Here is a 16839-nt window from a genome sequence, read left to right as displayed (position 1 = left end):
AGATCAACCACGGGTTTTTATGTGGGTTTCATGCTGATAAGTTTTTGGGCATTACGTTATCGGGTCCGTACGTCCGTTCGCCCGTCCGTTCGTCCGGATTCAGGTTAAAGTTTTTGGTCAAGGTAGTTTGAAGTTGAAGTCCAATCAACTTTAAACTTAGTACACATGTTTCCTATGATATGATCTTTCTAATTTAAATGCCATATCAAACTTTTGACTCCAATTTCACGGTCCACTGAACATGGAAAAATAAGTGCGAGTGGGGCATCCGTATTATAGTATACCATGGACACATTCTTGTTCGTTTTTATATTGTGTAATGTTGTTAGCCTTTTAATCGGTTTCGTTCTTTTGCCATGGCGTTGTCAGTTTGATTTCCACTGACAAGTTTTAAATGTCCCTTTAGTATCTTTTGCCTCTCTTTATAAATTGTTGCATGAGCAAACTAGACCTACAATTGCATTATGTACATTGTAATTTTTATTTATATATAAAGTCGAGTTTAAAAACATTATAAACATTTGCTAGATATGTTTTTTTAAATTATTTTAGACATAGTGGGATGATAAATGTACCCTTTGGAAATAAATGAAAAACCGGATACCGGTATATGCAATAACAAATTACGCTTAATTAACATTCGCCTTGGAACTATACATAATGCGTAATCAGGTATATCATTTGCATGTTTTAAAATGGCAGGTACAACATAGGTCAATGAATCACAAAGGATGTTTGAAATACTTCTCTTTTCGCTTTGACCCATCTAGTCTCTCACTTTTCTTCATAGCTAGTCTGGCATGAGGGTATGAGGATATGGATGTGGTTTACAGAATAGAGAAAATAGACAAAAAGTGCAGAAAAAGACAAAAAAAAATAAAGAAAAGAAAAAATGACCAAACGTGCAGAAAAAGACAAAAAAATAAAAAATAGAGAAAAATAGGGTAACAAAAATAAAGAATAGAAAATAATGGGGTGCAGAGATATAAGGAAACAAAAAAAAAACCAGAAAAAATGTTTTAAGAATTCAGACCCCCTCCCTCCTCAATGGTATCTTTCTCATATTAACTATAAATGTGAAAATCAACTAATGACTAATTTTTATAAGAACCCAACGAAACATGTTTCTTTATAATTAATATATATCCACAGGATAAACGTGTTTAAAAATTTCCAATGAAGATAATGACAAGTGAACTCACTCTCGAGTAAATCAAATATTTCCGAGTCTTCAGTTATAACTTCATACTAAATTTACGACAAAGTCACATGAATTCATACCTAAATTTCTGATAAACGATACATTTTTTTTATAATTGTTTTTAATTTTCAGGTCTTTGCACATCTTCAAAAATGGACATTCTTCTTCTTCAACCTTGTAGGCCAAAACATAAATCATGAATGAAATACATTTTGCTTATCACGTATCGCTTATCAGAAAAATGTATCGTTTATCAGAAATTTAGGTATGAATTCATGTGACTTTGTCGTAAATTTAGTATGAAGTTATAACTGAAGACTCGGAAATATTTGATTTATGATAATTTTCTGTTTTAGTTTTCTCTTTTTTTCTACAGTGTCTTGTTTATACCACAAAAAAGGTATAAATAAGTATTTAACATTATTTGGAGTAATCTAACAAATGCAGAATTGTTAACTACTTTGTTGATCTTGCCCCGACTTGACATTAAAGGGCAAAAACTCAGTTGTTGCCGTTTGTTGCTGTGTTACTTTTTTTCGTTCGTTTATTAGGCCGTAAGTTTTATCGTTTAACATTTGTGATTTCGGGGCATTTTATAGCTGGATATGCTGTATGGGCTTTGCTCATTGTTGAAGGCCCGCGTACAGTGACCACTATCTGTTAATTTCTGTGTCATTTTGGTCTCTTATGAAGAGTTGTCTCATTGGCAATCATATCACATCTTTTTTTTTATACTAACTCCAATAAAGCGTAGATTGACGATTTCCGCAATTCGGCTTATTCCTAGATTAATATTGCTAACCATTCTTCTATCAAAATTTCTATCTATCCATTATAAAATTTAAGACAGTAGGAAAACACACGAAAGGTATTTACTACAAGCAGTTCAATCAAACTAACGCACCAAAAGAAATCAAGAAGAAACATTACAAAAATCAGTGACTGCCAGAAAAGGAATCCTATTTCCCGCTTTCCGCGACTTTCACGTTGCAGGGGAGACAAAAGAGCAGTTAACCTGTATACAAGAAATGAAGTACATTGTATAGCAGTCTTGTAACCTCGATATCATACAACTACCAATCATTTCTTGCTATACCCCATTCAAGATAAGCACCTTACATCTAGTGTTAGGACAACACTAACACAATCGTGAGGGTACAGTGGAAGCCAGGGTCTCGACTACTTTTGCTGTTGTCGATGTTTTCAGTCACAACAAAGATGGAGATAAAATTATTTAAAACTTATCCTCTAGGTACTATCTGTTGTTTTTTTTAGTAACTTCTGTCCAAGTTTGGTACAAATCATGTTTTTTTACAAAGCTTACTTCTTGATACTATCTTATGATCATAAACGAGCTTCTGTCCACGCATTGTAGAAATCCAGGACAGTTTTAAAAAGTTATTAAAATTTCAAAAACTTTAACCAAAGAGTGAATATTTCTTAATGCGGCCGACCACGCCAATGCCGGAATGTAGGATCGCTATGTCTCGCTTTTACAGCAAAAGTCGCAGTCTAGACAAAAATGCAGCAACAGTCATTCAAGAGTTCAAAGCCCAGTTTCAACTTATAATATACCATAATTTAAAAAAAAGATCGAGCTGAACAACTCCAACAGATTAATTGTAAAATTGATATTATCAATGATGGAATATTATGAATGTTAAAAAGGTTACCATACCGTTTTCATGAACAGAACAAAGCTTATCATTTCGGGGCATTTTATAGCTAACTATGCGGTATGGGCTTTGCTCATTGTTGAAGGCCGTACGGTGACCTATAGTTGTTAATTTATGTGTGTTTTAATTTGGAGAGTTGTCTCATGGGCAATCATACCACATATTCTTTTGTATAATATCTCCAATAAAGCGTAGATTCACGAATCCCGCAATTCGGCTTTTTCCTTGATCTTGTATGCTCATCATTCTTTCCATCTATTATAATTTTCAGGACAGAAGCAAAACACACTATAGATTAGTAATACGCTGTTGACACAGATATGTATCACCACTTTATATCAACTAGTAGATCAATGTTGTTTTTACCTTCCAATTCAGTTTGATTTTTAATGATGTACACAGTTGACTGTAGATCCAGAATAAATCCTTATGTTCTATCCCTCATTTTGGCTTATATTAGCCACTGGACAATTGATTATCAGGAATCAATAACAAATCCTCTCTATTCATTATTAATTTCTGAACATTTGTATATATTAATTGTTGCAAGATCTTCCTCCTGGGTATAATTGTAACAAAGTGAGCATTGTGTCTTATATTTGAATAGTGTTTCTAGTTGATGTATAGCTTGCTGTTCAGGTTGAGCCAAGCTCTGTGTTGAAGACCGTACTTTGATCTATAGTGGTTTAATTTTAAAAATTGAGACTTGGATGGAGAGTTGACTCATCATGATTGGCACTCATACATGTACCACATCGTCTTATATATTATATATGAACAATGTAAGTTATTTACCATATACATACATGATTTACAAATGTACATCGAAATGAATATTATATGCATGTACATATGTACTACAAATTCAAAAATTATTGAGACATAAAACTATGTGATTTTTAAAACAATGGACCAAAATTTGAGATTAATTAATGAGATTTCAGAAACAAACAGCATACAGATATACATGTATGTATCAGAAGTATGCAAGTTCTTATTATTGCAGTACTCAGTTGTATTATTTGCATAAATTTTTTCTTCAATTTTAACTATGAGGATTTTCTCAACTGTTTAATTTATGAAGTTAAGGATTTTCTCAATTGTTTGATGTATGAAGTTAATGATTTTCTCAACTGTTTTATGTATGAAGTTTAGGGTTTTCTCTACTGTTTTATGTATGAAATTGTATGAAGTTTAGGATTTTCTGTACAGTTTGATGTATGAAGTTAAGATTTTCTCAATTGTTTGATACATGAAGTTTAGGATTTTTTCAACTGTCATGACTGTTTGATGTATGAAGTTAAGGATTTTCTCTACTGTTTTATCTATGAAGTTTAGGATTTACTCTACTCTTTGATGTATGAAGTTAAGGATTTTCTCTACGGTTTTATGTATGAAGTTTAGGATTGTTTGGAGTATGTTTGTACTACTGCCATTTAGCAATCATAGAACAGTTTAGAGTTTTTCAACAATACATGCATATTTAAATTTGAAATAATCATAGGCTTGGATTTCCTCCAAACTAAAAATTGTATTCTTTGATCTAAAATGTTATAAATGTCATGACAAAAATAGAAATGAAATACATGTATTTAAACAAATGTTAAAGGGTTCTTCCTGCACATCAAAATGAGTTTAAAGTTTGTTTATAGTCAATCCACAAATTAGTAATTTGCAAAAGGCGATATAAATGTGGTCAATTTAGAGCTGGACTTTTTGTAAATACACTTTTTACCTTAAATACCGGTAATGTACATTTTACATGTAAACATCAAGATGTCTTTTTATTGGTGTTGGGTTGCCATTTTTATTGACATACAATGTATATTCTGCACTTTTTTTTATTCATATCATTAAACAAACTCGCATGCAATAATGAATTAGTATGACACTAGACATGTTGTACACAAAGTATTCCTATATTCATTGCTTGATTTTGATGGCCTAACTGCTTCTATACATGTATATATGAATATATGTTATTTTAGGCTGATTCCTAATGCCATTGTAGCAAAAAGTGTATTTCAGCCTGAAAGGATCAGAGAACATTAAAACATATATACCACACAGTAAACACATTAAATTTTCTGGGACTAAATAAGTTTTATTCACACGATTCCTATCACATTGTCTCCCTCATCTTGTACGAATTCGTCCTCCACTCCCATGACTCCGTCAGCACCTTCCGGTAAGTCTATTTTTAACAATGGTTTTTGAGGTAAGTTATTCCGTGCCTGAAGAATAACTCCTAACAAAGGAGGAAATGGTATAAGTTTAGGTACATATTTTGTCTCTTCAAATACATCTGTTATCTGACAGAATTCTGCTTCCTCCTCTTTTGGAATAAGTTTCCAGTCTTTTTGATGTGGTTTTTCCACTTTTTGAATTCCACATTGTTTCCCTCTAAATATGCATTCTCCCCACACTTCCCCTTTCAGTAAATTCTGAAAAACATATAAACTGAACAATTATTTTGAAAACAAAAAAATCTGAACATCTGCAGGTTGATGGTACAATGTATGATATATTCTAACAATTATTTCAAAATATAAAAATTGAAAATTTGTAATTTGTTCATTGTTGATGGTATTCTAACCATCAATGGTACTCAATTAACTGTCAATCTAGTTTTTGTACATAATTTGTTTGTATGTATCTCATCAGCACAAAATTGATGTTGTTTTAGGAATAGCTCTAAAGATAATATTATTTGTCATGTTTGATGTTCTTCAAAATTCTTTATCAATATGATTTTTCAACATGTTTCTAAGAGGAGGAAAGATAATTGATTCTGGTTGTGATGTTTAATAAAATCATTCAATTCTAAAAAGTTTTACAAGATACATGTACTTTTTGTTCTACAAATTATTCAATGTCATATTCCATGTATTCAAAAATTAAAAAAAAATTAAATAGGAAGATGTACATGTAGTATGAGTGCCAATGAGATGTTCATTATGATTAATAAATCGACCTACAAATGTATATGCATCATTCAGGTCAAAGGGAGATAAATGCAAATTATCATTTGCAGCAGGAATATCTATAGCTAGATATAAGATGATGTGGTATGAGTGCCAATGAGACAACTCTCCATCTAACATGTGTCCAAGACTCAATTTATAAAAGTAAACCTTTATAGGTTAAAGTAAAGTCTTCAACACAGACCCTTGGCTCTAATATAACATGTTTAAACAAAATCACAAATATGTATGTCCCTCCTTATACATGTTATACAGTGGATATTTAGTTAAACTCAAATCTGATAAGTAAGTAAGTAAGTAATGACTTCATTTAAAGAGGGTGACTCAATTAGCTTTCACTAATCTACCTTGAGGCCCTCACAAAGAACAAACAGTACAAATATTACAAAGCTTACAGTTTCTAACATATTATGTAAATGCACTATTCATAATCATGATAATAACTATAAATTGTCTGTAGAACAAGAGAAAAACAAATTCATAACATACAAATCATTAGAATATAAAATTTGAGTAAGATGTTATAAATTATTTATAGTCAAGAAATCAATACATTACACTTGCAAAAATAAAAGTCAGGACGACAATTTAGGTAAAAAAAGTCAGGATAAACTAAAAAAAAAAGAAGGCAGGACCAAACAGAGTGAAAAATAAAAAGGCAGGACAAAGATTACAGCTAAAAAAAAAATGCAGGACAAAATGTTTCATCCTAGCCCCCCCATAAAAATCAAATGGTAGCTCCCTTAAATCCAAAAATTTCTTATTTCTAGATAGCAGTGCCATACGAGAACATAAGTTTTAACATACATACATAGTCAATTCTGAGGCTGTATTACCAGAGCACACTTTTTGTTAGGGCTGTCTGACATGAGTGGTTAGATCGAAATCAAGATTGTGCCTCATGTAATCAGTCAGAGCTCAGACATAAACAAGTCGATTTTTGTTTTTGACTTAAATAAATCGAAACATATATTTATTATAAAAATGTCATTTCAATTTAGACTTATCTAAGTCAGAAAATGACAGACTTGTTTAGGTCTATTTATGTTGGTGAAAAAACATTGTTACTTTGTGGCCAAACTACACCACCTATGACAGCAAAAACCTGTATGAGAGTTCACAAGGACTTGAGCTTTCTATATTTAATTATCTAATTGAACATCCTTACTAAACACAGATGTTTTACCTCATTAAGTGTGATTCCAGGTGGTTGCATTGTAAGGTTAACTAACATTATCTCCTATTTTTTAGACTCTCATTCATATTTTTCTTTAGAAGACAAAGCATTGGCTTTCAATGTTGTCATTATTTGATTTAGATGCATGACCTCCTTATAAATATGCGTGGGTCTTGAAGTTAACCAATTTTGATCACTCATGGACTTGTAGGAGTCGATATTTGCAACTTTTTGATTTAGGTCAATTATTTCTTGTTTAACAATATTGGACTTATTCAAGTCGTATTTTGTCTTACATTAAAGGGAGACAAATCCTAAAACTTACAAATTTAGACCTCTATGAGTCAAAAGCAGATTCAGACTTATTTATGTCTGAGCTCTGACTGGTAATACTTTATATTTTGACAGATATAGATAAATTTACATAAATGAAGAGATAAATGAAAAATGAACAGATTGATGCCCGATTTATATAATCCCAAGGTCGTCAGTCGGCACCAGAAGCGATGAAGCAGCACATCTATTTTGGGTGGGCAAATATCCACTTTTTAGTATGGGATGAGCTCTGATGTACAACGGCCCCAGCTTGTCTGGCAAAACAGCTGTTGGGCTTAAGAGTAAGAGTAATCTCAAGTAATCTCGGACTACATAAATATCAAATCAGACTAGTCAAGACAGAAAAATATGATGTATTAATATTATATGTTATTCTCAATTTAACTTATCGTTGAATTGTATTATATCACTATGTTGATAAAAATATTAAAAATGTGGCCGAAATAACTTTTGGACGAACTGGTAATGTGGTCGACTCGTAAGTATAATTTTTATGAAGGTCTATGAACATACCGGTTCGGAGAAATCTGGTTTGACATTGGTTAAAATGTAATAACATTTCTCTGGAAATTCCTTCTCCTCTCTTGTACGAACAACAACTCTTCCGACACCATTATTTCTTAAATTTGCTGCAAACCAAAAGAGTGAATTCCCTCGAAAAAAACTTTTTCTCCCAACAAATCTAACTGGCATGTTTTACCGGATGTTTACCTGGTAACTTGACCATACGAACCAGGAACCAGAGAAAAATGACTAAAAGGTAGATTTAATTCTAAATAAGTAAGTAAGTAACTTTTATTTAGAGTGACGTCGGCACATATATACATCACAGACAAAACATGAGCCCTGGTGAGCTATTTACGGGAAGCACTAATGACAGGACGATTGCCCGGATGGTGACAGGACGGTTGACCGGACGACATATAAATAGTCATAACTTTTTTGTTATCCGATATATTTGTTTAATATTTGTAATATAGCGTATATCGGCGAGGGTGAATACCGTCCGATCAACTTTTTTTTGAGAAAAACACGTTATTTTGCAATCAAGTTTATATTTTCGTATAATATATTTACAAATCTCACAGATTCCTGAGTTTCATGGACAAATATTGTAAAACAAAGGAGATATTAACATTTGTCGTCGACCAGTTGAATATATCTATAGCGCGGCGTTTTGCATTTGCGCCGATCTGCATTTCATTTGCGCCGATTTTTTCTTTCATTTGCGCCGATTTTTGTTTTCATTTGCGCCGATATTTTACAGGTAAATAACAGGTAAATTACAGGTGAAATGGTATAAAAAGATGTGGTATGAGTGCCAATGAGACAACTCGCCATCCCAGTAAAGTTATTTTCATTTATCATTAAAGACCTCTTCCGTTAGCCAGTTGTACATATGTTAAGAATTGTCAATCATAACATGTATATAACTGTGGTCTCCTGTTTAAAAACAAGAAGTAAAAACCTAAGATAAAAGCACTTTGTTTTTACTAAAATGACGAATTAAAAATATATGTACAGCATTCAAATCCATAAAAAAAGGAATACATTCAAATCATAAATCTAATCTTGCAGAGTATGTATAGGCAACACATCTAATATATTCCTTTCTTATGATTTCGTCTCTTCTTTATTTGGCGTAATTGTCGATAACGAAGGCAAGAGTTTCAAATGGTGAGCTTGAAATCATCCCTTCGTTAATTTTATGGACGCCATCACGAATTGGTTGACCGTTATGGAATGTGTACTTGTACGTTGTCTAAGAATGGATGACATTTGCCATCAGAAGGAGCAGAGCGTCAGACAATGTCAAACGTGAAGCAGTCATCGATTTCATTTAGGGAAAGGAATGGTAACCCGAAACATTGGGATAGCCAGTTACCAATTGCAATGTCACTTAATTTATCTTTATACTCTGTGTTCAGCCAATGTAAAAGCATGAACTTACATGTAACTTACCTGTAAATCCAATTAGGAAAAATATAAAATCGGCGCAAATGAAAAAATGAAATCGGCGCAAATGAAAGAATGGAAATTTTAAAAATCGGCGCAAATGTCATACGCCCCTATAGCGGTATATTGGCGAGTGTGAATACCATCCGGTCAACTTTTTTTGCTCAAAAATAATTATTTTCCCTCTTTTTTTTTTTATTTTCATCAAATATAGTTTAATATCTTTCAGGTTTACAAATATTAAACAAATATATCGGATAACAAAAAAAGTTATGACTATTTATATGTCGTCCGGTCAACCGTCCTGTCACTATCCGGGCAATCATCCTGTCATTAGTGCAACCCGCTATTTACCGACTTTCACATAAAAAATCATGCATCATCATGCAAATACTATCAAAATGAATAAAAATGAAAAAAAAAACCAAACATGCAAGCATAATGCCGAAAGCAAGTCTATTTGATCTGTAACAAAGTCACTCGACTCAAAAAAGGTATATCGGAATTTTTTTTATTGAGACGAGTGCCTGTGATCTGTGAGCTCCCAGAGTCAAAGTTCATGTGGCAGGAGCCTCTATGTGCATTGAACGGGGGAGTTAGCAAACCACTAGAAAATCATAAAATAATAACAAAGTCTCTTCTGGTGCGTCTTTATGAAATCTCAGTGTCAGTGTGTAATTTTTAATTCTCAGTGTGTGTTTTGCAGTGTTTAAATCTCACTGTGCTTTTTTGTAATTCTCAGTGTGTAATTTTTTCGAAAAATTGTTCAAACATAGTTTTGACGAGAACGGCTTGCCATATGTCTCTGCACAGACTAAGGATTTGTGTATTAGCAAGTCTTACTATAGAAATCCTTATTATTTGATATAAATTTGAACACTTAAATACATTTTCCAAATTTTTATTGCTCTCAGTGAACCAGGCTAGAAAATCTATCTTTTGTGGAAAAATGGGCTGTCACAAGTATATTGGAGACTGTTCAGGCTGAGTTAAGGAAATCAGGTCAGCACACTAAATCCAGCTTATAATAATAATTTGAGAACGAATGCATGTATTATAGCTTTATTTTCTTATTCATCATATTTATATTGTTGTTGGCTCTGATTATGACAACAATGTTGCGTTTCAACTTTGCCGGTGTTCTGGCAATCTCGTTTTTATATGGAATTCACTGAAAGTTTCATTAATTTATACTTGCTAAAGGCTCTAAAGAGCCTGTGTCGCTCATCTTGCTCAGTGTGCATATATATATATATATATACGAGTCTAAATTGAAAACTACGTTCAAACCTATGATTGCGTTGGATAAAAACCGCAATTTTTATACGTGTGTATGTCAAACAAATTTCGTTGTAGAAGGGTCTAAAAACAGCACAAACAACATTTTCCAAAAGACCAAAAAAGTGAAAAAGTATATATATTTAAACAAAACGCATTTGACTAACAGGTCGAACAACTGATGTTCTTTAACCCTGCTGATTGCCATTAACGATTGCCAAATAAAATTGATCACAAGATGTTACAAAATGGATCTGAATATAAATTAAATACGTCACAGAAAAACAATTTTGTTAACTTGTGGCTACGATGTTGTGCCACAAACATTCGGTGTCAATATTTCTTTAGTACACCAGATCTAGATTTCGACAATACATGCATGTCTCTTCAGTGATGTTAGGGATCGAAACGGTATTTGGAAGGCCATATAATTTACTCTCAATTTAAGATTGACCCTTGAATTTTAAGAGACAATATAGGATGAACGGATCATACAAACTGGAGGGAAAATATGATACATGCCCAAACAAAAAATATAAACGAGTCTAAATTGAAAACTACGTTCAAACCTATGATTGCGTTGGATAAAAACCGCAATTTTTATACGTGTGCATGTCAAACAAATTTCGTTGTAGAAGGGTCTAAAAACAGCACAAACAACATTTTCCAAAAGACCAAAAAAGTGAAAAAGTATATTTAAACAAAACGCATTTGACTAACAGGTCGAACAACTGATGTTCTTTAACCCTGCTGACTGCCATTGACGATTGCCAAATAAAATTGATCACAAGATGTAACAAAATGGATCTGAATATAAATTAAATACGTCACAGAAAAACAATTTTGTTAACTTGGGGCTACGATGTTGTGCCACAAACTTTCGGTGTCAATATTTCTTTAGTACACCAGATCTAGATTTCGACAATATATGTCTCTTCAGTGATGTTAGGGATCGAAACGGTATTTGGAAGGCCATATAATTTACTCTCAATTTAAGATTGACTCTTGAATTTTAAGAGACAATATAGGATGAACAGATCATATAAACCGGAGGGAAAATATGATACATATATATATACAACATTGTAGATGAGAATATTATTCATGACAATAATCTCTGGTTTGTTAATCTATCTTGGATTTTGCTGATCATTTACTTTGTTTAGTTTCTATTCATATTCTTTAGTTTTTGCTTAAAACCCCCAAATGGGCGGGATTCTTATAACTATATTGTCAAAATTTGAACTTGTTTGTAGATCTTGCCTTTTGATCATTTTGTGATTTAAAGTTTTCGCTATTTTTACAGTGTTAGGCCGTTTGGTTTATCGTTTGATTTTTTTACTTTGTCATTTCGGGGTCTTTTCATAGCTGACTATACGATATGCACTTTGCTCATTGTAGAAGGCCACACACACAGTTACCTATAGTTGTTGATTTCTGTATTTTGGTCTCTTGTGGAAAGTTGCTTCATTGGCAACTATACCACATTTTATTGACACATTGATTTTTAAAACTCTTTAGATACACATATGATGATTCTGGCCAATTTTGGATTTTGGTTCGGTAGTTTGAGAGAAAAATATTTTTGTAAAAATTAACGACGTAGACCAGAGGCAAATATTTATAATAAATTCATAATATTTATTTCTAGAAAACTAATATTTATAATACATATTTCTAGAAAAAAAATGAATAAAAACAAAAGAGTTTTTTTGATCTTACCTTGCAGACTAGTTCTATAAAACAGGACAATTTCTTTAGACCAAATCTAATCATGGTTTTGACTGAAATGGTAATACAAGGATACCATCGAAAACACTTCGTTTTTTCTTCTTCTTTTCGGGACAGGAGATTTATTCAAAAAGGATTTGAAATCAAACTTTTTGAACCAAAACCTATGCAACTGCATTAAAAGTTCACCTACCACTCATAGCCTTCATACACGAAACACGATATTGAATACAACATATCATAAGATTGATTAACCGGGATCAAAACACTAATTTAGCGAATTCCTCAAAATAATATTGTTAACATTTTACCGACAACTTGGTACTCAGAAATAAAACTTTACTTAATGCTGATTGGACAACCTAACAGTTGTAATTATTGTCTTTAATTTAAAAAAAAAATCAATAAACATATACAATATTTGGGCCACCTATAAAAAATTGATATCGACTTGTAGCACAGGAACAGGGCAACAAATTCATACCAGTAGATGTATGGTTTGTTGTAACAACTTTCGGCATTTAGCACACTCCCGGAAATCTATGACAGTCTTGAAAGTCACTTCCGTTTGATGAATTGTGGACAAACTATACATGCGACCACTGTAAATAGCTGCAGAAAGTTAGCATACTGCCTTGGCAACAAACTTATAACACCGAAGTTGTGCTATACCGATAAACTCGCCGGTATTTTTGAAAAAACGGAGAAAACGATAAGACCCAATAATGTTAGCGGAGGTGTCATTTTGTTAGCGTAATCGTAAACACGCACACCTTAGGTTGACAGACGTTGCGGCCATAATATTTGGGCCACCTATAAAAAATTGATATCGACTTGTAGCACAGGAACAGGGCAACAAATTCATACCAGTAGATGTATGGTTTGTTGTAAAAACTGTCGGCATTTAGCACACTCCCGGAAATCTATGACAGTCTTGAAAGTCACTTCCGTTTAATGAATTGTGGACACACTATTCATGCGACCACCTATAAATAGCTGCAGAAAGTTAGGATACTGCCGGGGCAACTAACTTATAACACCAAAGTTGTGCTCAACGGATAAACTCGCCGGTATTTTTGAAAAAAACGGAGAAAACGATAAGACCAAATAACGTTAGCGATGCTGTCATTTTGTTAGCGTAATCGTAAACACGCACACCTTAGGTTGAAAGACGTTGCGGCCATAATATTTGTGCCACCTATAAAGAATTGATATCGACTTGTAGCACAGGAACAGGGCAACAAATTCATACCAGTAGATGTATGGTTTGTTGTAAGAACTTTCAGCATTTAGCACACTCCCGGAAATCTATGACAGTCTTGAAAGTCATTTCCGTTTAATGAATTGTGGACAAACTTTTGTGGCCCTTTATAGCTTGTTGTTCGGTGTGAGCCAAGGCTCCGTGTTGAAGGCCGTACTTTAACCTATAATGGTTTACTTTTTAAATTGTTATTTGGATGGAGAGTTTTCTCTTTTTGGCACTCACACCACATCTTCCTATATCTATATACATGCGACCCCCATATAAATAGCTGCAGAGATTTAGAATACTGCCGGGGCAACTAACTTATAACACCAAAGTTGTGCTCAACCGATAAACTCGCCGGTATTTTTGAAAAAAACGGAGAAAACGATAAGATCAAATAACGTTAGCGGAGGTGTCATTTTGTTAGCGTAATCGTAAACACGCACACCTTAGGTTAACAGACGTTGCGGCCATAATATTTGGGCCACCTTTAAAAAATTGATATTGACTTGTAGCACAGGAACAAGGCAACAAATTCATAACAGTAGATTTATAGTTTCTTGTAACAACTTTCGGCATTTAGCACACTCCCGGAAATCTATGACAGTCTTGAAAGTCACTTCCGTTTGATGAATTGTGGACAAACTATACATGCGACCACCTGTAAATAGCTGCAGAAAGTTAGCATACTGCCGTGGCAACTAACTTATAACACCGAAGTTGTGCTTAACCGATAAACTCGCCGCTATTTTTGAAAAAACGGAGAAAACGATAAGACCCAATAATGTTAGCGGAGGTGTCATTTTGTTAGCGTAATCGTAAACACGCACACCTTAGGTTGACAGACGTTGTGGCCATAATATTTGGGCCACCTATAAAAAATTGATATCGACTTGTAGCGCAGGCACAGGGCAACAAATTCATACCAGTAGATATATGGTTTGTTGTAAAAACTGTCGGCATTTAGCACACTCCCGGAAATCTATGACAGTCTTGAAAGTCACTTCCGTTTAATGAATTGTGGACAAACTATTCATGCGACCACCTATAAATAGCTGCAGAAAGTTAGGATACTGCCGGGGCAACTAACTTATAACACCAAAGTTGTGCTCAACGGATAAACTCGCCGGTATTTTTGAAAAAAACGGAGAAAAAGATAAAACCAAATAACGTTAGCGATGCTGTCATTTTGTTAGCGTAATCGTAAACACGCACACCTTAGGTTGAAAGACGTTGCGGCCATAATATTTGTGCCACCTATAAAGAATTGATATCGACTTGTAGCACAGGAACAGGGCAACAAATTCATACCAGTAGATGTATGGTTTGTTGTAAGAACTTTCAGCATTTAGCACACTCCCGGAAATCTATGACAGTCTTGAAAGTCATTCCGTTTAATGAATTGTGGACAAACTTTTGTGACCCTTTATAGCTTGTTGTTCGGTGTGAGCCAAGGCTCCGTGTTGAAGGCCGTACTTTAACCTTTAATGGTTTACTTTTAAAATTGTTATTTGGATGGAGATTTGTCTCATTGGCACTCACACCACATCTTCCTATATCTATAGACATGCGACCCCCATATAAATAGCTGCAGAGATTTAGAATACTGCCGGGGCAACTAACTTATAACACCAAAGTTGTGCTCAACGGATAAACTCGCCGGTATTTTTTGAAAAAACGGAGAAAACGATAAGACCAAATAACGTTAGCGGAGGTGTCATTTTGTTAGCGTAATCGTAAACACGCACACCTTAGGATAACAGACGTTGCGGCCATAATAATTGGGCCGCCTTTAAAAATTTTATATCGACTTGTAGCACAGGAACAGGGCAACAAATACATACCAGTAGATGTATGGTTTGTTGGAACAATTTTCAGCATTTAGCACACTTCCGGAAATCTATGACAGTCTTGAAAGTCACTTCCGTTTAATGAATTGTGGACAAACTATACATGCGATCCCCTATAAATAGCTACAGAAAGTTAGGATACTGCTGGGGCAAAGTCACTTTTATCACTTAAGTTGTGATCAACCGATAAACTCGCCGGTATTTTTGAAAAAACGGAGAAAACGATAAGATCCAATAACGTTAGCGGAGGTGTCATTTTGCTAGCGTAATCGCAAACACGCACACCTTAGGTTAACAGACGTTGTGGCCATAATATTTGGGCCACCTATAAAAAATTGATTTCGACTTGTAGCACAGGAACAGGGCAACAAATTCATACTAGTAGATGTATGGTTTGTTGTAACAACTTTCATTATTTCGCACACTTCCGGAAATCTATGACAGTCTTGAAAGTCACTTCCGTTTAATGAATTGTGGACAAACTATACATGCGACCCCCTATAAATAGCTACAGAAAGTTAGGATACTGCTGGGGCAACTAACTTTTATCACTAAAGTTGTGATCAACCGATAAACTCGCCGGTATTTTTGAAAAAACGGAGAAAACGATAAGATCCAATAACGTTAGCGGAGGTGTCATTTTGCTAGCGTAATCGTAAACACGCACACCTTAGGTTAACAGACGTTGTGGCCATAATATTTGGGCCACCTATAAAAATTGATTTCGACTTGTAGCACAGGAACAGGGCAACAAATTCATACCAGTAGATGTATGGTTTGTTGTAACAACTATCGGCATTTAGTACACTCCCGGAAATCTATGACAGCCTTTGTACGATATGCATGTACATATATACCTCCCTTTATTTTTTTTTGAATACGGATGTATCGCAAAAGCATTCACCGAGACCTATAGACAATACTAAGGAAAGTGAATTGTTGTACAAAGAATGAATAAACAAAAGATCATACAATTATTTTTAGTAATAAGAAAACTAATAGTTTTCAAGTATTTTATTCATGTTCCTGGACAAAAGTCGACTCTCAATTCATGCAAATCATTTTCCCAGCTCCTTCATCTTCCTTTGATCATTCTCTGTTTTGTCATGTTCTTTTTTATTTTGTTGAGAATTCAACATTACCGACAAGGAGTCTATTGCACCATTAACTGATAATCTATTCTTGCGTTTTGATTTGTTGCTGTGAATTCTGTCGCCTTCTTCCAATAGTTTGTTTGGTAACATATTTATGCTGTTGCCTTCTTCTGGTAGTTTGTTTGGTAATTTATTCGTGATAATTGATGAAGCGAGCCTGCGATCGCGAGACAGGATGTTAGCTAGATGAGAAGAAACAATGATCGCCTGGGATTCTCTAACATTTACAAAAGCTAATCCTCTACATCTA

At 33.9% G+C, this 16839-nt stretch overlaps 1 protein-coding gene across 1 annotated transcript; it reads right to left on the bottom strand.

Moving 5' to 3' along the window:
• Positions 1 to 4700: 4700 nt before the first annotated feature.
• On the bottom strand, positions 4701 to 8118 carry LOC134725995 (small ribosomal subunit protein mS34-like). Its single transcript, XM_063590343.1, has 2 exons — positions 7888 to 8118; positions 4701 to 5321 (listed from the first exon to the last, which is right to left on the bottom strand). Exons 1-2 carry the CDS (start codon positions 8065 to 8067, stop codon positions 4986 to 4988), a joined length of 516 nt encoding a protein of 171 aa, XP_063446413.1. The 5' UTR covers positions 8068 to 8118; the 3' UTR covers positions 4701 to 4985.
• Positions 8119 to 16839: the final 8721 nt, after the last annotated feature.

This window comes from Mytilus trossulus, chromosome 7 (genome assembly GCF_036588685.1).
Source record: "Mytilus trossulus isolate FHL-02 chromosome 7, PNRI_Mtr1.1.1.hap1, whole genome shotgun sequence".
Lineage (NCBI taxonomy): Eukaryota > Metazoa > Mollusca > Bivalvia > Mytilida > Mytilidae > Mytilus > Mytilus trossulus.
This window is presented reverse-complemented; position numbering and strand designations above follow the sequence as displayed.

Bases quoted from the DNA above. Each gene is read 5' to 3' on its own strand.
- LOC134725995 (XM_063590343.1), bottom strand. From the start codon at position 8,067: ATGCCAGTTAGATTTGTTGGGAGAAAAAGTTTTTTTCGAGGGAATTCA. The intron at 5,322-7,887 runs GTATGTTCATAG...TATGTTTTTCAG, and splicing joins AACCAGATTTCTCCGAACCG to AATTTACTGAAAGGGGAAGT.